This window comes from Bubalus bubalis, chromosome 4 (assembly GCF_019923935.1).
Source record: "Bubalus bubalis isolate 160015118507 breed Murrah chromosome 4, NDDB_SH_1, whole genome shotgun sequence".
Classification (NCBI taxonomy): domain Eukaryota; kingdom Metazoa; phylum Chordata; class Mammalia; order Artiodactyla; family Bovidae; genus Bubalus; species Bubalus bubalis.
Window position 1 is genome coordinate 124,074,769 of NC_059160.1, and position 23,772 is coordinate 124,098,540.

The window sequence follows — 23,772 nt, forward strand, 5'->3', positions numbered from 1 at the left end:
TTGACTATTCTCAGGTCTGCTGTGCTCTGTTGAACACATCTTTCCCATTTCTCTGTGGTATCTTGGGCAGATAATAACAGATGTCCGGGGCATTTTCAGTTACTGATGCTCACCCTGTCAGTCCAGTTTGAAATGTCAGTTGTATGTCCAATTCAAATCTTTCCTTGTCCAGTGTTTGGAATCCTCTCTTTGTGGGCCATCGCTGCTCCCCAGCCAGCACAGCCCCTCATACCCCCGTGAACACCTGCCTACATGTTCACTCCTGGGGAACTCAGGTGTGGGGTCCCCAGAGACCACTGCAGCACCTCCCTGATCTTGACGTGAATGCAATCTCTCCACTCCATGGGGGCAATCACTGCTTTTTACATGTCACCCAGCCTCTTCCTGTGAGCCCCCTTGCCCAGTAGGCACACTGGTTGGGCGGATCCCTTTTGTCATGTCCACTTGATTCCTGGGAGGCTCACATGTATTGTCACACTGAATGGTGGTCTTGCAGAGGCTGGGGTGAGGGTGCGGGGGTGGTTCCCGATGCCCTGCCACTGTTCTCCCGTTCCTTCATCCCTGCTTGACGGGCAGCCACTGAGCTGTTGTAACCCCCCTGTAGCTGTGGTAACACCCCACTGAACCAGTTATATTACAGAGCAGTGCGGAACCAAAGACAGAGAGAGAGAGATGCCATCCCTGCTCACAAAGTTGGTGTGTGGGCGGGCCTTGCAGCAGAGATGTGACACCCGGAGTCCCAGTCCCTCAGCCGCGCCCACCGCTCCCTCTCCAGCTGTGGACACCTTCGTGCCCACTGACTGCTCTGTACCTCAGCACCCAACAGGCTTCTCTGTCATGGGGCTGTCTCTGAAGCCTGTGAGGAAGGGGCATGAGTAATGCCCCTGAAGGCAGCCCTTAACCCCAGGGGGGGAGCTGGTGGAGCTGGTGGCTTAATGCCCTTGCCGCCCCACCTCCAGGGGGATGGCTCTGAGGAGCATTCCACACATTTTTTCCAGAAGGTTCCTAGTTGGTTGGTGCTCCAGTTGCCTGGGTGGTGATCAGCTCATTATAGCTCACTGTTCATTGACTTTTTCTCCTTCTCAGTCCTTCACTCTAATTTCTTGAGAATTGCTTCTCCTAAAACCAGCCAAACTCAGCTCCTCATCTGGGACTTGGCTCTGAAGATGCAGATGCAGATGGAGGTTCACGTGGGAGATACAGATGTCAGCCTTCGTTATGGGGCACTCCCAGTTGGCGGAGAGGGCCTGGTGGACTGGCTTTTCTTTCATCTGATTTCAGTGGGAGAGTTTGCTCCCTCCCATGTGGGGCTGGAGGTGGGACTGGGGAGCATCTCTCATGAAGGCTCTGTCTCCTACGTGGCCAGCAGGTGTGCGTGTGTGGAGGGTGGTGGTGTGGAAGGTGGTGATGCTGTGTGCAGCCTGGGGAGGGCACCTCCCCTCATGCTCCCAGCTGAGGGTAGAGGGCTTCAGGCCTGTGTCTTTCAGCGTTTGCTTCTAATTCTGGAGCAATCAGAAACTTCCACCTCAATATCCTCTCACTGCAATGATAGGAAGAGAGCAGAGAGGCATCTATTCTTGCTGTATTCATCTAGTCCAAAGAAAGTTGTATTTTCCTTTCTCCTAAGACAGGGGTTTGCTCTACTGTGTGCATATAACTGATAATTTTCTCATTAATACTTTGCATTTCTCTGACTGCATCGTGTGTGTGTGTGTGTGTGTGTGTGTGTGTGTGTGTGTGTGTGTGTGTGTGTTTTCCCATGGGACCTCCACCAATGCATACATGAAAACTGGTCATATTTACAACTTCAATTGTGTGTGTGTGTGTGTAAAATGTCCTTTATCAAAGACCTTTTACCAATAAAACACATGTAAACAAAATACAACAGAGGTTTAAAAGTAAAGATATGCAGAGGTTTCCAATGTGGCTTATCAAGGCCCAATATTTACTGCGCACATCTCTTCTTTCTGATGGGAACAGAAGAGATGAATGTTGTGTAGCTAGCTTATGCTGCTTCTGGACTGAGTCCTTTTTCCTCTGACCAGGTCTCTGTCTCTTCCCTTTGAAAAATGATTCTTTATTACCACTTAATTGTCATGTTGGGGCCATAGAATTCAGTGACCATCAGCTCTAAGTTCAGAGTCTGGAGTGGAGATATATTGCTAGAGCCTAGGAAATAAGTCACATAGACACATTCTACCTGAGATGTAAAATGAGGTGGCATAAAATGATCACTCTTCCCAACACACCAGGAGACATTTCAGAACCCTAATCACAGTTCGAGCCAAATGAGGACTAGCATGGCCTGTCCCCCCCAGAGGACCCACCTCCAACCCCTCGTCATCATGAGAAGATAAGGGAGGAAGGAAAAGAGGAGAAAAGCCAGTTGACGGGAATCACAGAAGACTTCCTGAAATTTGCTTTAAAATCAGTGGATTATAAATAAAAGCTTCCAAATAAAGACCTTCCATCCTCTTGGCTCCAACTCATCCGAAGTCTGTCTGAAGCCTGTTTTATTGGACTTGGTTACTATAAACCCAAGTAGATGTCCATCTGCCCTCCTGCAGGGCTGTCATCTCTATGTTTAGAAACCAATAATGCCCACTTTCCTAAGGTGTATGAATTTCACTCTACTCTCCTTACTTTTAGACCCCAGTCAGATATATAAGGCAGAACCGCAAAGCTACCTGCATCATCTCTGACAATTTTACAATGTTTGATTGTGCCATCAGAGTGGCCTCCATCATTTATGACATTGTTTGTTGGCTGAGGAAGCTGTTTCCAGATTTAAAACACATTTCAGCGACTGGCCCAAACCACTTCTGTATCACCATCTTCCCAGCAAGGGGGAGATGGAAACATATACATCAGATGACATAAATTTGATAGAATAGTGACAGATACAAGCAGCAGTTGGCAAAGGTGTTCAGAAGGTCTTGCTCAAGTCTTGTTTTTGGAAGTGGTCATTGGAGCTGAGGTTTTCCTCAGTGGAAATGAGAGCATCAGTTTTGGTTCTTTGCTCGGTTAAAACTATGATTCCATGGGGCTTCTGAGATGGCTCAGTGGTAAAGAAATCCTCCTGCCAATGCAGGAGACACGGGTTCGATCCCTGATCTGGGAAGATCCCACATGCCACAGGGCAACCAAACACGTGCACTATTCCTGTTGAGCCTGTGCCCTGGAGCCCGGGAGCTGCAACTGCTGAGTCCATGAGCCTCAACTGCTGAAGCCCGTGCACCTAGAGCTGGTGCTCTGCAACAAGAGAAGCCACCAGTGAGAAGCCCGCATACCGCAACTAGAGAAAAGCCCTCACGGCAACAAAGACCCAGATCAGCCATAAATAAATAGTTACATAAAAAAAGCCTCTATGATTCCAGCAGTGGCAGCCAAATAGCAATTCTTCTGGCATCGTGGTGACTGTCATTTCTGCCTGGAAACAGACCCTCTGTGTTACATGTATGACTGTGTAAGCCACACAATTGCCATGAGCCGTTCTGGCGCGGGGTGTCCTAGCAGGGGGAACATCTGGACTCCCCTGGGCCCTGTCACTCTGGACATTCCCGAAGGTGGTCCTTTGATCAAAGGCAGTGCATTGGAAGGCTTCATCCTTTTCTCAATATTACTGAACTCTGCACTCACAAAGGTCAGGTGGCAGATGTTTTCCCTGGGATGAAGAATGCTCTCCTGTGTAATGTGGAGCTATGCTGTTTTTAGTGGTGTAGGAGCTTATTTTACCAATGGCTTTTTTATCCTTCTTTAAGTGATTAATAGAAAAGACAAAAGTAGAAAGGCCAGGGATTATCCAGCACTGGGCAGTTGAGGGCCTGAAACTCAGGGCTGATGGTGGGTTCCTAGATACCCCGAATCCCTGTGGGCAGTGAGTACTGTGCTAACATTGCAACCCACATGTTTTTAATTCTTGCCCCCGAGGGGTTTGCTCATTTTCCATACTGATTAGTTTATAGCAGCACAGCTAATTTGCAGTGACATTCGGGATAACACATTAAGGTTTATTAGAATAAAGGGAACAACACTGTGGAATGTTGTAGCAGGGGAGCCTGGCTCTGAGTGCTGGAGAGCTAAGATGTAAACCCGTCCCCGGCTTCATTACTGAACTGCCATGTGTCCTGGGGCACAGCCGTCTGTGCCCAGCTTTCTTCACCCAGAGTCAAAGTCTGAGAGACATAAAGAGGAGTTTGGGTGAATCACTAGGGTTTTTCTTAAGGATTAAGTAATGAATGTGATTAATGATAAATGGGAGAATTCCCACTTACTCACCTGTCGCTGCCCCCACAGCTCATTTTCAATTCTGTGTTGATTTCCTTCAATAACTCCTGTCCCAACCCAGATGGTATCTATTTAGGAAATTCAGGAAAACTCTTAATATTTGCATAAGCAGAGCAAATTGAGAAATAAATTAGTGTGAAGCAATGATCTCATGCAATAGAAAGCTGAATATAAATGGCTTCTTGATTTTTCTAGGCCAGGGATTCATGAAGTCACTCAGTAAATATTTGTGAAGTCCTACCCAGTGCTGGACCCTGGGGATAACTGCACGGGATGGGCTGAGGTTCACCCTTCCAAGCGGGAACTGGGTGGACAGGCCAAGACCCTGGGGTCCAGGGGAGGAAGTGGGTTCCATTCCCACAATTGCTGATGTGGTTTCCTTCCAGGGACCCCCTCTTCTGATACCTGGAAAGGTTGTCAGAAACGCCTCTTCTTTACTCTTCATTAAAAAGGACAGTGTGTCCATGGATGTGAGCACAGCATTCACTCTTCTGATGCAAACATTGATGTGGGCAGGGAGTGGGTGCAGCCAGCTCCCTGAGGACAGAGAACAGAGGTCCCAGGGAGTCTGCACACAGTAGACACTCAATGGTTGTTTGCCGAATAGATTTGTCTCTGTAATCCACTGCACAGGGAAGGTATCAACATCAGGATCACCACCATCATTCTCATTTTGTAAACGAGGGAGGTGAGCTTCAGAGATGTTTGGTAGGGTTAGGGTGAGTAACTCCAAGGACACACAGCTAGAAAAAGGTGGCATTGGGTCTTCTCGCTCCTGTGCAGTAAAGCCAGCCTACTGACACCTGGTGGTGGTGGAGGAAAATGCAGTGTTTATTACAGGCACCAAGCAAGGAGTCCAGGCAGCTAGAGCTTGAAGGGTCCCTGAACTCGCTGAAGACTTTGAAAGGTTTTTAAAGACAAGGTGAGGAAGGGGGAGTTATGGGTTGTGTGATCAGCTCATGGACATTCTTCTTATTGGTTGGTGGTGAGGTAGTCAGGAGTCAACATCATCAACCTTCTGGTTCCAACTGGTCTGGGGTCTACATGCTTGTGGGCATCATACAGTTAACGTCTTCCACCTGATGGAAGTTTCAGTATCTGCAGAATATCTCAAAGGACATGGCTCAGAGAATTATCTATAGCTCTGCAAGAGGAACTAAAGTTTCTTGACTTAGTTTAGTGGCTAAGCTATTATTGTTTTGCTTGACTGTTTTCCTTTCTTTCTGCATTTTCTTTTTTTCCAATTGAATTTATTCTTTGACTAAAGTTTTTTCTACAGACAAGTGGTAGGTGAAGGACATGGTAGGGGGAATCCTGTTCTGGAAAGGCCCCCACTGGGTCCTGTTAAGTTACACCAGAGCAAGTTGTTGAAGTTTCCCTAATGCTCTGTTTCCTTGTTGGCAAAACTGATAACACTTGGTGTACAGTAAATTCTCAATTCATACTGAATTATTCTGTTATTACCAGTTAAATTTTTTCATTACTACTACTACCATTGTAATTTGCCTTTACACAGATGAAACAGAGAGTAACAAGTCTTAAAATAAGCTTCTAAATTGTGTGGTATGTTGCAATAAGTAAGCAGCTTTCAAGATTATTCAGAGTCTGAATCTGTGTCAGGCCCAGAAATGCAAGCAAGGCTCCCTTTTCTGAGGCTGCTGGTTTTTAACTTAGAAAAGCCTAGGTGACGTATTTTCTACCACTGTCTCTAAGAATATCAAGGTTGCCTCACTGCAGGGCTTGGCTGGCCTCCTTGTTTTGTAAGGGCCACGTTAAGATGTAGGAAGTGGGAGCATGGCTTCTACCTTTCCACTTCTGCAGTCTGTCTGAGCCTTGGGAGGAATGTTGGTCCATGGCTTTGGTTTATCCATCACCTCTGCTCTGTGCAGAAACCACGTCTTGTTTATTGCTGTGTCTGTGGCACCTAGCACAGTTCATGGCACATAGTAAATGGGCTTAAGAATGGTTCTTCTTTTTCTGAATGAATGAACGAGTACATCAAATTGGTAGGAGTGAAAAGAAATGGACAAAATAGCCATACATATTTGGATTAGTTACTCACTTTCTTTCCTAAGAAATATGGAGGTTGTGTGATTCTGTGTGAATGTACAAATCAGAACACACACCTCCCCCACTTCAGTGTGAGGGACCCTGAGGTCAACATGGCAGCCACGCCCAGGGTGTGTGGAAGGAAGTCCCAGTGAAGAGCGGACAGGGTGGCTCATGCCTCACACCCATCAGCGGGACCTGCTTCTCTGCCAGGAAGATGCCCTTGATTGCTAATGTATGGATAGGATTTATTTCTGATGCATACATGTCTCTTTGGTCCAAGACCTGGAACAGGTTGGATTTGTTAGAATGTTTAATGATAAAACTACTTGTGTATGTGGTAGAAGACGTTTTTATTATCTTATTGTTTTTCTTTCATTTTATTGTTTGTATTTTATAGTTGTAAAAACTAATACATGCTCATTATAGAAAATTTAGAAAACTAAAAGATTGGCCAAAAGAAGTAATTCTATCACACAGACGTAAAAGCTGATAACCTTTTGGCAGATATTTTTCTATCTTTTACTTAATATATATGTTATTTTTAGAATAGTTGTTCCATGCTATATGGATTACCAAATACCTGCTTTAGAAAACAGCTATAAATAGTGAACATTTTCCATGCAATTTAATCTTCTTTGGTGACTTAATTTTAGTGGCTGCAGAGCCCTCCTCAGGGTGGAGGTACCATGCTCTGGTCCTAACTCGGGGCCACAATTGCCGTGTTTTCGGTTTGGGCTACTAAGGAGTGTGGTTTTTTTTAAAAATCTATTCTTTATGCATACCTATGATTATTGTTGTTGTTGTTTAGTTGCTAAGTTGTCTCTGACTGTTGCAACCCCATGGACTCTAGCCCACCAGCCTTCTCTGTCCATGAGATTTTCCAGGCAAGAATACTAGAGTGGGTTGCCTTCTCCAGGCGATCTTCCTGACCCAGGGATTGAACCTGAGTCTCCTGCATGGAGCGACTTCACTTTCACTTTTCACTTTCATGCATTGGAGAAGGAAATGGCAACCCACTCCAGTATTCTTGCCTGTAGAATCCCAGGGACAGAGGAGCCTAGTGGCCTGCAGTCTATGGGGCCATACAGAGTTGGACATGACTGAAGCGACTTAGCAGCAGCAGCTCCTGCATGGCAGGCCGATAATTATTTACATATTCTTCAGTTCAGTCACTCAGTTGTGTCCGACTCTTTGTGACCCCATGGACTGCAGCACACCAGGCTTTCCTGTCCATCACCACCTCCCAAAGCTTGTTCAAACTCATGTCCATCAAGTCAGTGATACCATCCAACCATCTCATCCTTTATTGTCCCCTTCTCCTCCTGCCTTTAATCCTTCCCAGCATCAGGGTCTTTTCCAATGAGTCAGTTTTTCTCATTAGGTGGCCAAAGTATTGGAGTTTCAGCTTCAGCATCATTTCTTCCAATGAATGTTCAGGACTGGTTTCCTTTAGGATTGACTGGTTGGATCTGCTTGCAGTCCAGGGGACTCTCAAGAGTCTTCTCCAACACCACAGTTCACAAGCATCAATTCTTTGGCACTCAGCTTTCTTTAGAGTCCAGCTCTCACATCCATATATGACTACTGGAAAAACCATAGCTTTGACTAGACAGACCTTTGTTGATAAAGTAATATCTCTGCTTTTAGTATGCTGTCTAGGTTGGTCATAGGTTTTATTCCAAGGAGCAAGGGTCTTTTAATTTCATGGCTGCAGTCACCATCTGCAGTGATTTTGGAGCCCAAGAGAATAAAGTCTGTCACTGTTTCCACTGTTTCGCCATCTAATTGCCATGGAGCGATACGACCGGATGCCATGGTCTTAGTTTTCTGAATGTTGAGTTTTAAGCCAACTTTTCCACTCTCCTTTTTCACTTTCATCAAGAGGCTCTTTAGTTCTTCTTCACTTTCTGCCATAAGGATGGTCAGAACCCCATGAGCAGTCTGAAAAGGCAATTTACATATAATTAATTTTTAAAGCCCAGACAAGAGGATCCAAAGGCATGTTTTGGATCTAATTTTTATTCCCTGTGCTCACCAAGGAATTGTGGTTTCTAAAAGCTTTTGTCAGTTGTTACATGAAAAATGATATTTTATGTTGTTTGAATTTGCTTTTAAAAACATTTTTGATGATAAACCTTCATGATTTCTCTTTTGTGAGTCTCTGATAGATGTACTCGTCGTTTTCTTCTTCTGTTGCTAGCACCCTTGACATTGGCAATATTTCCTTCCCCCCAACTTGTTGTTTGCCTTTTAACTGTAGTCAGTGGGGCTTCCATAGACACTGTTTCCTTGAATTGTTGACATAGTTTTGCTTAGGGTAGACTTTTTTCCCAACCTACTGCATTCAATTAGAAATTGATTTGTCACCCTTTGATGAGACACAGCTGCAAAATTTCTGCAAGGCCAACTCACCCGCGTAAGGTGGCAGCCTGAGCCACATCTTCACCAGTGTTGCTTCAACCCAATATGCCAACTCCTGTGAGCGTAGGAGAAAGAGCCATACAGATTTTAAGTGGTTTTTCAATAGTCTTCTAGCACACATTTTCTGAGAAGCTCTGACCCAAACATCTTCAAATCAGCCATCCCTCTCTGTCATGTCCACAGCCAAGATCTGCCCTGGAATTTGGCTCTGGATGGGTCCAGGCAGGGCTGTCCAATGATGTATAATGCAAACCACATACATGATTTTAAATAATATAGTAGCCACAATAAGATTTTTAATTTAGTTTTGGCTGTGCTGGGTCTTTGTTGTTGGACTTTTTCTAGTTGTAGTGAGCAGAGGCTACTCTCTGGTTGCTGTGCAGGGGCTTCTCATTGCGTGACTTCTCTTGTTGCAAAGCATGGGCTCTAGGTATGTGGACTTCAGTACTTGTGGCTCACAGGCTCTAGAGCACAGGCTTAGTTGCCCCTTGGCATTTTGGATCTTCCTGGAGCAGGGATCGAACCCATGTCCCCTGAATTGGCAGGCAGATTCTTAGCCACTTTGCCACTAGGGAAGTCCCTACTCTCCGTATTTTATAAATGTAAGAAAAAAAAAAACAAGTGAAATTAATTTAAGAAATACATTTAATTAACTCAGTGTATCAAAAATGTTGTCATCCCAACATGTAATGAATGTGAAAATATCATTAATGAGACATTTGGCATTCTTTGTTTTCATACTAAGACTTTAAAATCTGATGTGTATTTTACGCTTTCAGTACAGATAGCTGCATGCATAGTTATGGAGTGGGACAGTGCCCAGTCCAATAAAGCAAGGTGACTTTGCTGCTGCTACTGCTAAGTCGCTTCAGTCGTGTCCGACTCTTGTGCGACCCCATAGACGGCAGCCCACCAGGCTCCCCTGTCCCTGGGATTCTCTAAGCAAGAACACTGGAGTGGGCTGCCATTTCCTTCTCCAATGCGTGAAAAGTGAAAAGGAAGTTGCTCAGTCATGTCCGACTCTTAGCGACCCCATGGACTGCAGCCCACCAGGCTCCTCCGTCCATGGGATTTTCCAGGCAAGAGTACTCTAGGCAACCGCTAAAGCCCCAACAGATTATCATTCAAACAAACACATACACTAGGGACCTCTTCCCCATGACCCTTCTAAGGATGAGGGCAGCTGGGAGCCACTTTGTCAGTCTTCTTTGCATTAACATTCACATAGATCTGAAGATTTCAGGTCATTCATATCTGTGCCTATATATATGTGTGTGTGTCTTTTAAGAGCTGGCGGTGACGACCCCCAAGCCCGGCTGAGAATAGATCCAAAGACGTTGGAAGCCGCTGCTCAGGACAGTTTGCGAGTGTCCGTCACCAGGCGAGACTGGCTTCTCCGAGAAAAGCAGCAGCTACAGGTGAGCAGGTGAAGACTCTTTATGAGGCAAGACAGCAGTTTTCTGACACATGTGAGCCGAATGCAGCAAAGTGAGTCCTTGCTTGAATGCAGCCCTTAGAGAGCTGGCAGTGCACCCAGGAGGCAGGAGGCAGAGCGAGGGGTGGAGACGACGGGAGGGCTTGTTGGAGTCTCTTTACAAACAAGGGGTTGGAAGTTCAGCAGTGTTTCTGCCTGTGTTTGCTAGTACTTTACCTTTTGAATATGCTTTCCTTGTGTGCCGGGCCAATTTGTCACCTCTTATCATTTTGTCCTTGAGAAGTTTCTTTCGGAAAGCAGAAAAAAAAAAAATGTGAGCTGAGGCAATTGTTTATGGAAACTGCTATCAGATTGGACTGTGGGTAGCAACTGTCAGGAGGCAGAGCTGTGAGTGGGGACTGGGCAAGGCGGGCGGAACTGGGAAAGACTGGGATTCGTGGGAGCTCTGGGTTGTCCCGGAGCAGTGGATACAAGTTGGCTGAGAATCATGGGGGGCTGGAAATCTTGGTGCAACTCTGAGTTATAGCCAGAAGGTGACCAGGGGCTCTGGAAGTTGACAGGGCCCCCCAGAAGCAAGGAGCCTTGAAGTTCTGTCCACACCTTCCCAAGCCTAGAGGACTTGAAGCCTGACTGGGGGAGCAGTGAGGAAACACGGACTTCTGGAAAATGCAGAGCTCTTTAACACGTGCGTCCACAGTGTGGCTTAGCCTCTAAACAGCCGAGTGACCTTAGACAAGTGAATGGGGCGTGGAGAGGTCACTGGAAACCCCCACCTCCCATGCAGAGTCTTCTTGTTATGAGTTCACCCTTCCAATTCCATATGATAGAAAGGCAGCAAAGGGAGGCAAGCATCATTGCAATTTGAAAAAAGGGAAGTGAAATCGCTCAGTCGTGTCCGACTCTTTGCGATCCTATGGACTGTAGCCCTGTAGCCCACCAGGCTCCTCTGTCCATGGGATTTTCCAGGCAAGAATAGTGGGGTGGGTTTCCATTTTCTTCTTCAGGGGATCTTCCTGACCCAGGGCTCGAACTCAGGTCTTCCACATTGCAGGCAGACTCTTTACCCTCTGAGCCACAAGGTTTGAAAATGTTGTTTTTTAGTTGCTAAGTCGTGTCTGACTCTGCAACTCCATGGACTACATGTAGCCCACCAGACGCCTCTGTCCATGGAATTTTCCAGGCAAGAATACTGGTTGCCATTTCCTTCTCCAGTTTGAAAATATTTTTCAGTAAACTGGTGCTTTCACACTCTTGAGCTCACCATGTTGAGCACACTTGTTGAGCAAGTTCAGGTAGCTGAAAATGTGAAGTCTGATTTTTGATTCTGGATAATATTCACCAGCTGGAGGTGAATATTCCTGATGATGTCAGAGTGCACAGAACATACTTTTAGCCCAGGCTACTTAGTGTTTGAGGGCTTCCCACGCTGTGCTAGTGGTAAAGAACCTGTCTGCCAATGCAGGAGACAAGAGATGTGGGTTCGATCTCTGGGTTGGAAGATCCCCTGGAAGAGGGCGTGGCAACCCACACCAATATTCTTGCCTGTAGAATCCTATCAGAGGAGCCTAGCAGATTACGGTCCAGAGGGTTGTGAAATTGGATATGACTGAAGTGACTTAGCACACATGCATATATTGAGTGTTTGAAGGAAGCATTCTTGGCACAGTGCTGGGGGAGAAGAGGAGAAAATCAGTGATGGGGGGCGGTGCTGGCAGGCCTTTGTGAGGTCTTGGGCTTTTCTCTGACTGGAATGGGAGGCATGGAGTGGGGTTGGTTAACCAGTGAAGTGATGTAATTGACCACATTTCAAAAAGTCATTTTGACTTCTGTGTGAGGATAGGGTGGAGGGCCACTGTGGAAAACAGTATGGTGGTTCTTTAAAAAATTAAAAGTCGAGTTACCATGTGATTCAGCAGTTTCACTTCTGGGTATAAGACCGCCAAGAATTGAAAGCAGAGACTCACAGATGTGTTCACAGCAGCGTTGTTCACAATAGTCAAAAGATGGAAGCAACAACCCAAGTGTCTATCAACAGATGAATGGATAAACAAAGTGTAAGTTGCTCAGTCCTGTCTGACTCTTTGCAACCCCATGGACTGTGGCCTGCCAGGCTCCTCTGTCAATGGAATTCTTCAGACCAGAATACTCAAGTGAGTAGCCTATCCCTTCTCCAGGGGATCTTCTCGACCCAGGAATCGAACCAGGGTCTCCTGCGTTGCAGGCAGATTCTTTACCAGCTTAGCTACCAGAGATGCCTGAATAAACAAAATGAGGTATATAAATACAATGAAGCCTTTAAATCCAGCCTTTAAAAGGAAGAAAATTCTGACACATGCTACAGCATGGATGGACCCTGAGGACATTATTCTAAGTGGAATGAGCCAGACATGAGAGGACAAATACTGTATGATTCCACGTGTAGACACCCAGAGGAGTCAGAGTCACAGAGACAGAAAGTAGAAAGATGGCTTCCAAGGCTGAATGCAGGGGGAGAGGGGGGTCAGAGTTCAACTTGGCAGGATGAAAAGAATCCTGGAGATGGATGGTTAAGATGGTAAGTTTTCTATTACTTATATTTTACTACAGTTGAAAAAACCCAAACAAACACAAAAGGAAAGAATAGGGATGGGAATTCAAAGGTAGGAAGTAGGGAGGTGTGGTGGGAGACCCTGTCAATGATTCTATAATCTTGGACCAGCGGGATATACGCTGTTGTCTTCTTAGCATGTCTTAGCCATGGATCTTCAGTGCCTCCTCCTGTGTCTCTTCCCTCCCCTACTGGAGAAGGGGTCAGCAGGTAGATCAGGTAGGGTGGTCGGCATCTTGGGGTTGCGAGGATGTGGGTGAGATGGGGAGACAGCCAGTATTAGAGCTGTGCTCTTATCAGCTGGCAGCCAATGCAGAAAACATGGGCGTATGTTAATTACAAGAGTCTCATTGGAGATTCAGGATGCTATGGGCACTGAGATGATTATCTGCCATAATGCTGTGTGCACAGCAGGCATTCAATTACCTATGCTTATTTTGTTCATTGACCTCAAGATTGGATGATACTCAATTCTTGGGATTTGGTTTGCCATATTAGTGGAAATTAAATTTATTTAATATTTTTATGAACCTTAGACTGCATAACCCTATCTGTGGCATCTCTTTCAATCCTTAGACTTAAGAAACTATGACTTCTAATCTTTCTCTGCATGCTACATTGGCATGTTTGGGGTCAGATCAGCCAAGGCTCGTTTGCTTTTCCTTTGTCGGTCGTGTTAGCTGCTTTGCTGGTATGTCAAGTCCCTGAAGTTTGTTGCACTATGTTCTGGCTCTGTCACCTGAAATGAAGTAAGTGGTTTACATATTTGCTGGATTCTTCCATGTCTAATTCTTGGCTTACCACCCACAGTTATTTAATGCTTGGGAGGGAAGCTTTTTCCTTATGCCAGCTAATCAGAAATACAAAGCTGGCATGATTTTTCCAGTTCAGCAAACCTCCAAAAATCTGCCCGCCTTGAAGGGGAGCTTCACAGCCCTCATGCAGGTGGCAAACTCTCCTGTAAAGAGAGAGTTCTGAGCAGTGTAGTCGACCATGAATGGGGTTAATTTATAAAACCTGCTCTCTCCATTCTCTGCAGAAAGAAATTGAGACCCTCCAAGCCAGGATGTCTGTTCTGGAAGCAAAAGATCAGCAGCTGAGACGGGAGATAGAGGAGCAGGAGCGGCTTCTCCCGTGGCAGGGCTGCGACCTTGTGGGAGGATTGTCCCTGGGCGAGCTGCAGGAGGTCACCAAGACCTTGCAGGACACCCTGGCCTTGGCCGAGCAGATTCCCCTCCGTGCAGAGCCACCTGAAACCATCCGGAGGTACTGGTGACTTCCTAAGTGATTTTGGATCTCTTGCCTTGTCGATCTGTTTATGGGATTGATTTAGTCTGCTGTCCTACATATGTAAATATTGGGTTGGCCAAGGAACTTTTCGGTCAACTCAGTATTTTCCAAGCAGTGCTGTGAATTTTCAAGGGAAAGTAGTCTTGGTATTTTGAGTGTCAAGGTCCTTCTTTGTGTAGGGCAGTCCTGTGCACCTCAGGATGTTCTACACCTTGGCTACCCAACCTGTTGGGCTTCCTAGGTGGTTCAATGGATAAAGAATCTGTCTGCAATGCAGGAGACACAGGCAGATACGAATTCAATCCTGGGGTCAGGAAGATCCCCTGGAGGAGGGCATGGCAACCTACTCCAATATTTTTGCCTGGAGAATCCCATGGGCAGAGGAGCCTGGTAGGCTACAGTCTGTAGGGTTGCAAAGAGTCAGATGTGACTGAGCAGGATGTACCCAACCTGCTAAAGAAAGAGTTGCCACTCTATCTCTCCATTCTGCTAGGCACCTTCCCCATATCCTAACGCCCCCGGGGTGCCTTCTCTCTCTTTGGGATCTATTGGAGTTTGATCGGTTGGAGAGTCTGATGCCAACCTTTACTGAGAACAATCGTCTGGAGACAAGAGAAATGTTAGAAAGTGTTAGTCGCTCAGTTGTGTCCAACTCTTTGCGACTCCATGGACTGTAGCCCACCAGACTCCTCTGTCCATGGAATTCTCCATGCTAGAATACTGGAGTGGGTTGTCATTTCCTTCTGCAGGGGAATCTTCCTGACTCAGGGATCGAACCTGGGTCTCCTGCATGGCAGGCAGATTCTTTATCATCAAAGCCACCAGGGAAGCCTGGAGACAAAGGAGGGAATGAGCTACTAAGAGGGGAGACTCAATCAGTGAGCAGGAAGAAGAAATTATTATTCATGACAACCAACATTTATTGAGTCTTACTGTGTGTCAGGCACTGTGCTAAACTTTACCCTATGAGTGGTGTCCATTATTATATCCATCTCACAGATGAGGACAAGAGAGTTTAGGAAGATCACATAGTTTGCCAAAGTCCCAATTGATAAGAGGCAAAACTGATACTAAAATTCGTGTTTGTTACGTCAAAGCCTTGTTTCTTATCTACTTGTTGTGGAGGGAGAACCTTCCCTGTGTTTTGTGTTGAGGAAGACACAAGAGATATATGTGGACCTCTGACCTTCTGGGAGGTCATTGCCTTATTCTGGCCAAAGATGGAACCCGCCCTTACTCCTGTTAGACAGAAGTCGAGCCATGCCCTGAAGGAGAGGCAGCTGGTGGTGAGGCTTGAGGGTGCAGTGAGTGCAGCAACGAGGGGAATGAATGTGCTGCTCGATAATTATGCTGCAGAAAAAACAAGAAGACTTCACCACCTGTAGCGGTTGAGAATATGGACTCTTGCTATCTACTCCGGAGAAGGCAATGGCACCCCACTCCAGTACTCTTGCCTGGAAAATCCCATGGACGGAGGAGCCTAATGGGCTGCAGTCCATGGGGTCGCGAAGAGTCAGACACGACTGGGTGACTTCACTTTCACTTTTCACTTTCGTGCATTGGAGAAGGAAATGGCAACCCACTCCAGTGTTCTTACCTGGAGAATCCCAGGGATGGGGGAGTCTGGTGGGCTGCCGTCTATGGGGTCGCACAGAGTCGGACATAACTGAAGTGATTTAGCAGCAGCAGCAGCAGCAGCTATCTACTCATCCACATATTAGTTGGAACCACTTATTATGGGGGCTGTTACTGGGATGAACGGAGCTAATCTGTATCAGTATAGAGGCCATGTGCCGGTGCCTGGGTGCCAGCACGCCCCTTTACGGTCATGTGATGGTGCCTGTCCTTTTCATCACAGGGATTTCCATCTTCAGAAGCCTTCTAACTGCCATGCAAATGTGTCTTAGACTGTTTAGCAAGTATCTGCTCCCTTGTACACATGCCACACTCAGTATCAGCTGGGATGCTTGTCCAGGAAGATGCTCACCATGTCCTCCCCTCCCCGTCCCAGCCCTGATAGTTCCCTGCAGAGCTTTAACCCTGGGCTCCATTCCACGGAGAAGGGGAAGACGTGGGTTGTTGCCAGATTTTAGTCAAAGGAAGCTGACCATCAAGTCTGCCTGTGCCCTTTCTCCTTCACCCCCATGGTACAGCCTTGGCCTCCAGTGACCTTTCCTACTCCTGCTTCCCATATCCCTCCTGTGGAAGTCTTTCTACACACACACATACACGCACACACACACACACATGCACACAAACATGCATATACAAGCACACACATATGCATGCAAACACATACATATATACACATGCACACTTATACATGTGCACACACATGTGAAAGTGTGAAACCATTAGTTTCTCAGTTGTGTTCGGCTCTTTGAGATCACATGGACTATAGTGTACCAGGCCTCTTTTTCCATGGAATTCTCCAGGCAAGAATATTGGAGTGGGTTGCCATTCTCTTCCCCAGGGGATCTTCCTAACCCAGAGATTCAATCCGGGTCTGCCACATTGCAGGCAGATTCTTTACCATCTGAGCCATCAGGAAAGCCCATATACACATATATACACACACATGCACACACATACACACTCATAGACATCACACACACATACATGTAGACACACACACACGTAGACACACATGTACACATGATGTTACATATCATGTGTAATCATGCATGTGATATATGCATTATAATAGACAGATGTACTGATATATGGGCTTCGCTGGTGACTCAGATGGTAAAGAATCCTCCTGTAACGCAGGAGACATGGGTTCTATTCCTGGATTGGAAAGATCCCCTGGAGAAGGAAATGGCAGCCCACTCTAGTATTCTTGCCGGAACAGAGGAGCCTGGCAGGCTACAGTCCATGGGGTCGCAAAGAGTCTGACAGGACTGAGCGACTAAGCACATACACACATTAATATATAAGGAATATTTATATAACATGAAATATACATATACATTTGTTTTTACAAACACAATGTACACATGAGGCTTAAAGTGAGCCTCTTTCTGCCCCACTGTCCAGATGTGTCCTACTTATTTCTCCTTTTGCTTTGAGCAGCACAGAGGCTAGTTTTACTCCTTTTATGTCACTCACAAGCTCTTCGAGGGGAAACACTGGGGTGTGCTTACCTTTGACCCTGCTGCAGGATTCACAATGCCTCTGTGCTTTGAGCTGAGTCCCTGGGCAGCGTCTCTGCAGGTGTGACCCATCCCTGCACAGAGACGCCCCGGGCAGAGGCTGCTTTCTCACTCATCAACTCACGGCTCGCAGAGCAGCCCACATGGTGGGCAGGCTGGGCTTGTTATTCTTATTTAACGGTTGAGGAAATAAAAGCTCAAAGTTTCCAGGGGATGCAGCTGGTTAGAGACTACTTATATCCACCTATAGGTGCCTCTGGGTCTGAACCATTGAAAGAGTTTCCATTTAGAGGCCTCAGTCTAAAACAAGGCACTCCCGAGTGTGGTGGCTGATGGAGCTGGGCCCCTGAACTCAGATCTTACTATTTCTAGTCTGTTATGATGCCCACGTGCTCCAGCTTTGCCTTTTTAATCAGGATGAGAAGCAGTCGAAATAAAAGTGTGACTTTTGCTAAGTCATCCAGTGCTCTAATCAACTGAACAGACTCTTGAAAGACCTTTCAAGGTGTGTGGCAATCTGATTCTACAACACTCTTAGGGAAATCGGACGCAAGGCTGGCTCTTGAATGTGCTGCGGTGCTGGCTGGGGGCTCCTCGGGGAGGACCTGTCATCCCCGAATCCACTTGTGCCAGGGAGGTTTCAGAGTTCAGGTCAAGAGCAGTCTGTCACTTTTTGTGCCTATCTGCCTGTGGGAACACCTGGGCATCTCAGTGATCTGAACCCAGCAGGGCTCTGTGTAGGAGCGAGTCCTAGGAATAAAAGGACTAAGAGTTGCCCAATGAGGGTAGGAGGGAAGATCCTGGGATCATTAAAGATGGAGATCAACATGGGAAACTTACCTGCTGGTCCAATGGCTAAGATGCCACATTCTCAATGCAGGGGTCCTGGGTTCATTCCCTGGGTTGGGAAGATCCCCTAGAGAAGGGAATAGCAACCTACTCCAGTATTCTTGTCTGGAGAACTCTTTGGACAGAGAAACCTGGTGGGTTATAGTCCATGGGGTTGCCAAGAGTCAGACACAACTGAGCAACTTTTACTTTCAGCCCCCGTGTAACTTATAGCTGGCTCTGTATCCATGGTTTCTCTGCATCCCCAGATTCCACCAACAACCAACCACCAACAGTATATACTATTGAAAAATAGATGTGTATAAGTGAACTCTTGCAGTTCAAACCTGCGTTGTTCAAGGGTCAACTGTAGTTTCTTCTCAGACCCAATGGAGAGATCTGGACAAATTGTGAAACAGGAAACTCTTGTTCTTAGGAAGAGAGGTTAGAGAAAGCTGGAGAAACAGACCATTCAACATCCTAACCATCTTTGTCATCATCCACGAAGGTTTTTCACGGAGGCCAGCTATAAGCTTAGGATGCTGTCTGGGGAGGAGCTGCTTCTGATTGACTCTATCAACAGTGTGCAAGTTCAAGGGGAGGCTTTGCTTCTTTGCCTGGATAAACCATGCACTGGTTTGGGGAGGAGTTTCCTAAGAGCACTTGGCATTCCTGAGATAACTGCTGCTGGAGACTCTGCTTATGTGGGCTCCTTACGTTCTGACTGTAGCTTGTTGGGGAATCCTTGGGCCGATGTTTGAGAAAGACTGAAAGTAGAAGGGCACGTGCTGGGGATGAGAGACCTGGTGGCTTTATTTTTGGGTATTTTGATAGAAATCAAAGCAGCAGTTTGAATTTTCTGATGTTTGTGTTTTGGATAAAATAACATGTGTGTGTGTGTGTTAGTTGCTCAGTCATGTCCGACTCTGCGACTCCATAGACTGTAGCCCGCCAGGCTCCTCTGTCCATGGAGTTCTCCTAGCATGAATACTGGATTGGGTTGCCATTCCCTTCTCCAGGGCTTGAACCCTAGTCTCCTCCATTGCAGGCAGATTCTTTACAGTCTGAGCTACCAGGGGAGCCCAGGATCAAATAATTTATCAGGATGGAATGAAGAGCTGCCTTCTCAAATATCTGAGTTGCCTTCCAACAGAGCCAAAGAGAGTGGATTTCTTCCTCCAAACAAGAGGAGAATGTTTTTAACTACTTGGGTATTATGCTATGCTAAGTCACTTCAGTCGTGTCTGACTCTGTGCGACCCCATAGACGGCAGCCCACCAGGCTCCCCTGTCCCTGGGATTCTCCAGGCAAGAACACTGGAGTGGGTTGCCATTTCCTTCTCCAATGCATGAAAGTGAAAAGTGAAAGTGAAGTCGCTCAGTCGTGTCCGACTCTTAGCGACCCCATGGACTGCAGCCCAACAGGCTCCTCCATCCATGGGACTTTCCAAGCAAGAGTACTGGAGTGGGGTGCCATTGCCTTCTCCAACTTGGGTATTAGGCACTCTGCAATATGAAAGCTTACAGGGTAGGGATGGGTGAGGGACAGGAGCCACTCGGAAGACGAATGTTCATTGCAATTTCCCTCATCCCTGGGATTCCAGTCCTTTGGCTTTAGAACAAACTCCTTGTTTCTTCCTTCAAGTCTTCCTGTGATGGGAGAGGTCTAGAAGGACAGCTATTTTTCTGGTAAGCCTGATCCACTCTCCCTTGGGAACCTACTCTTCCCTTCTCTGTAGTGGGATTGGGGGGTGGAGTAGGGGATGGGAAGAATGGGGACAGAGGGAGGGAGGAGGTGACAGTTTCTGGGGTTTTCCTGGACCATGTCTCCCCATGTGGGATGTGAGTGTCTGTCTGTTTATTTCTGTAAGTGGAGGAGGGTTGTGATTTGCAGCTCATCTGCCTCCAGGGCGGTCAACTCAGCCCCTTTTGTTGGTCTGGGAGCCTTAAGCATCAGTGGAGGCAGGGCCGGCTGTGACCCTGGCTGACCGCAAAGCCAGGTAGGAGTGTAGTAGTAACTGACAGAGTGAGGGCTCCATTACTTGCTAACGTTCCTTAGAGATGCTTGGCTGCTTTGTATTAGTCTGTGGTTGAGTTCTTCATTCCTCAGCTCCTGGAATTTTTCATGCTTCAAATGAAATGTATTCTGGCAGCTCATGGATGAATCGTCTCTGGTTGTACAGTTGGAAGAAACATGTCACATCTTTTTACAAACCATTGGCACGAACGGCAAAACAAATGCAAGCTCTGGTTACTGCAAGACTGGTTGGACTTTGGTAGGTGTATCTGAGTTGCTGGGGGTGTGGGTGGAGAGCCGGGCCTGCTCCCTGGTCCCCATGACTTAACCTCCTAGGGCCCCTTGGCATGGCTGACCAGTTCTTGGAGGTGCTCAAGCCTCCCATCATACCTACCCTCAGCCCACAGTGAGCAGCCAGGCTGATGTCACAACTCTGTTTAAGTGAGATTTGAAATAATGAAATTCAGCGCAGTTCACAATTGACTGGGAAAAAAACATCAACAATCCCATTTTCCTCCTAGATACTTATCTTATTATAGTTAAAAGTCTCAGTGAAATAGCAAGGCCTGAATCAGAAAACAGACTCCAGGGTGTGGGACGAGCATAGCTGATTCTCAAAGCGTGTGTTCAGGGGTAGGGGAAGCAGCTGTGTGTGTCCTGGCGATGCGCCTGGGGGGTGGCACCATGCTGGGACAGTGCAGAGTTCAGAAGAAATGCTCCTGATCTCCACGCCTCTTCTCCACTTGCTGTGATCCTGTGCTTCAGTCTCTACTTCCGGTCTTTGCTTTTCTACTTTCTCGCCTTTGTCCTTCATCTAGTTGGTTTGTCAAGACAGGGGCTTGCAGAAAGAAAAATACCAGTACAGTATACTAACGCATATATATGGAATTTAGAAAGATGGTAACGATAACCCTGTATGCGAGACAGCAAAAGAGACACTGATGTATAGAACAGTCTTCTGGACTCTGTGGGAGAGGGAGAGGGTGGGATGATTTGGGAGAATGGCATTGAAACATGTATAATATCATATGTGAAACAAATCGCCAGACCAGGTTCGATGCAGGATACTGGATGCTTGGGGCTGGTGCACTGGGAAAACCCAGAGGGATGGTATGGAGAGGGAGGAAGGAGGAGGGTTCAGGATGGGGAACACGTGTATACCTGTGGCGGATTTGTGTTGATGTGTGGCAAAACCAATACAATATTGTAAAGTAATTAACCTCCAATTAAAATAAATAAATTTATATTAAAAAAAAGAAACTACAAGGAGGAGAGAAAAATAAACATAAGTAAAAGGAAATTTTTTTGTTGCTAAACAGCAGCAATTAGAAAAGTACAAAATAGGCAATAGAAAATTAATAAAGCTAAAAACTGGCTTATTGAAAAAATAAAAAAGACAGGGGCTTGATGGGACTGAAAGTACGAGGACTTATCTGGAGGAGGGGGACTGCTTTGTGTTGCTAAAACTGCTAGGTTTTGAGGTGAGATTCTGACTTTTTTCCCTTTATTTTTAAAACAGACACCTTGCTTTTCCCACGGATTCATGAGGCAGGCAAATCTTTGCCCAGAGACTCAATGAATGCAGTGAGGTTGCAATGTATAAGTGGCATGAGACTGACACTTCTTGCAGGAAGTCTTCCTTGATTAGACAGAGTCCTCAATGTTCAAGACAGCTCTCATATTTATCATCCTTCTTATTTTGATTTGTAATAATAAAAATGCATTAATTTAAATATCACTTTATGCTTCCCTAGTGGCTCAGTGGTAAAGAATCTGCCTATAGTGCAGGAGATACGGATTCAATCCCTCAGTTGGGAAGATTCCCTGGAAAAGGAAATGGCAACACACCCCAGTATTCTTGTCAGGGAAGTATCATGGACAGAGGAGCCTGATGGGCTACATAGTCCATGGGGTCTCAAAAGAGCTGGACGTGACTTAGTGAGTAAACAATAACAAATTATTTACAAAAGTTCATTTCTGCTCACAACCCTATAAGGTATGTTGGGCAACACACTGGTTTTTGCAACGTCTTTTGTAGATGAGGCTGCTGAGGGTCCAGATTCACACTGCAGTAGTGTCCTCAGGTCTTTGGCCAGGTTTTGAAATGGAGGGGAGAGAGGTGGTTAGCATGGATGGCCTGGAAGAGAGCAGGGCTTGGGGTAGGTGCGCCCAACAGTCAGGGAAACGTGTGCAGCTGATCCAAGCGAGAGACAATGCTGCCGTTTCAGGCCAGCAAGTTCTCTCTGAGCCCAACGGGTCACAAGGTGGCACCTGAGAGGGATCAGGGCAAACAGGTCTCCAAACACAGGCAGCCTGGGGAGGCCACCAGGCAACTGACTAGGTCAGAGGGTGGGAGCAGTTTCAAAGACAGGAGAGCAGGAGAGGAGCTGCGGGAGGAGAGGACCTGCTGGGCGCCCACAGAACAGGAAGTCTTGTTTATCAGTGAAGGTTTGAACTGGATAATGCTGGAGGTCCCTTCTAGATCTTGAACACTTTGCACTTTCAGACTTTGTAAAATAGGTTAAAATAAATGGCTTCCAAAAATCGGTAATTCTGTTCCTCATAGCCCCCAAATATGTTCCCCTGTAATGTTCCCTAGGCAGGTGACAACCATCCAGACCTGCAGTGCTCAGGCTCATTCTTTTCTAAATGAGTCACTGCTGATGACTGCTAATGATGGTTTATTTGGTCGGTCGTGTCCAGCTCTTTGCGACCACATGGACTGTAGCCCACCAGGCTCCTCTGTCCCTGGGATTTCCCAGGCAAGAATACTGGAGTGGATTGCCATTTCCTTTTCCAGGAGATCTTCCTGACCTAGGGATGGAACTCGGATCTCATGCGTGGTCTCAGGTGGATTCTTTACCAACTGAGCCACCAGCGAAGTCCACTAGATGAAGACGGAGTTGGTTTCCCAGTGGCCACTGTTTAGAGTTGGGAACTGACTGTTGTGCCCTCCCATTTCCTTTGGAAACTCATCATCACAGGCAATGGAAAGTTTTTACAGGGCCACAACTTGGAAAAGAAGGAAAGTCTTGGAAAAGAAGGAAAAGACTTGAAACTACCACCTGTCGGGGCATGTGTGGATGCCACTTACCTGGAGGAAACAGGACCCTGACTTCCATATTTTGTTTAGTACACTTGAGAAATCCCAAGGAAGAATCTTATCTTACCTACAGATTAAAATAACAACAACAACAACTTTATTTTGTGCTAAAGTAAATTTATTAGGACTGAAAAAATTTAAAACAAAGGAGGATTAAAAAAAAGAGCAGAGGAGGATGAAAAAGTGGCTATATATTTTAATTTTATTTATTTATTTTGAAGTATTTACTAATTTACTAATTCCCTATTGTTTTCCAGTCGCCCAGTCATGTCTGACTTTGCGGCATGCCAGGCCTCCTTTGCAGCACCCCATCGACTATACCACGCCAGGGATCCCTGTTCCTTGCTGTTCCTGTTTCCCAAAGTTTGCCCAAGTTCATGCCCATTGCACCAGGTGTGGCATGTGTGATATAATCCCTGAAAAAAAGTGAAAGAAAGTAAAGTTGCTCAGTCGTGTCCGACTCTTTGCGACCGCATGGATTGTAGCCTACCAAGCTCCTCCGTCCATGGGATTCTCCAGGCAAGAATACTGGAGTGGGTCGTCATTTCCTTCTCCAGGAGACCTTCACGACCCAGGGATTGAACCTAGGTCTCCCGCA

General features: G+C 46.4%; 1 protein-coding gene across 6 annotated transcripts in view; it reads left to right on the forward strand.

Moving 5' to 3' along the window:
- Positions 1–23,772, forward strand: part of DISC1 (DISC1 scaffold protein) — a 412,213-nt gene that overhangs the window by 143,203 nt on the left and 245,238 nt on the right. For all 6 annotated transcript variants that reach the window (XM_025284501.2, XM_044942012.1, XM_044942013.1 and 3 more), the window contains exons 5-6: positions 10,049–10,178; positions 13,822–14,048. In XM_025284501.2, the coding sequence (XP_025140286.2) occupies positions 10,049–10,178; positions 13,822–14,048 (357 nt within the window). The remainder of the gene's footprint in view (positions 1–10,048; positions 10,179–13,821; positions 14,049–23,772) is intronic.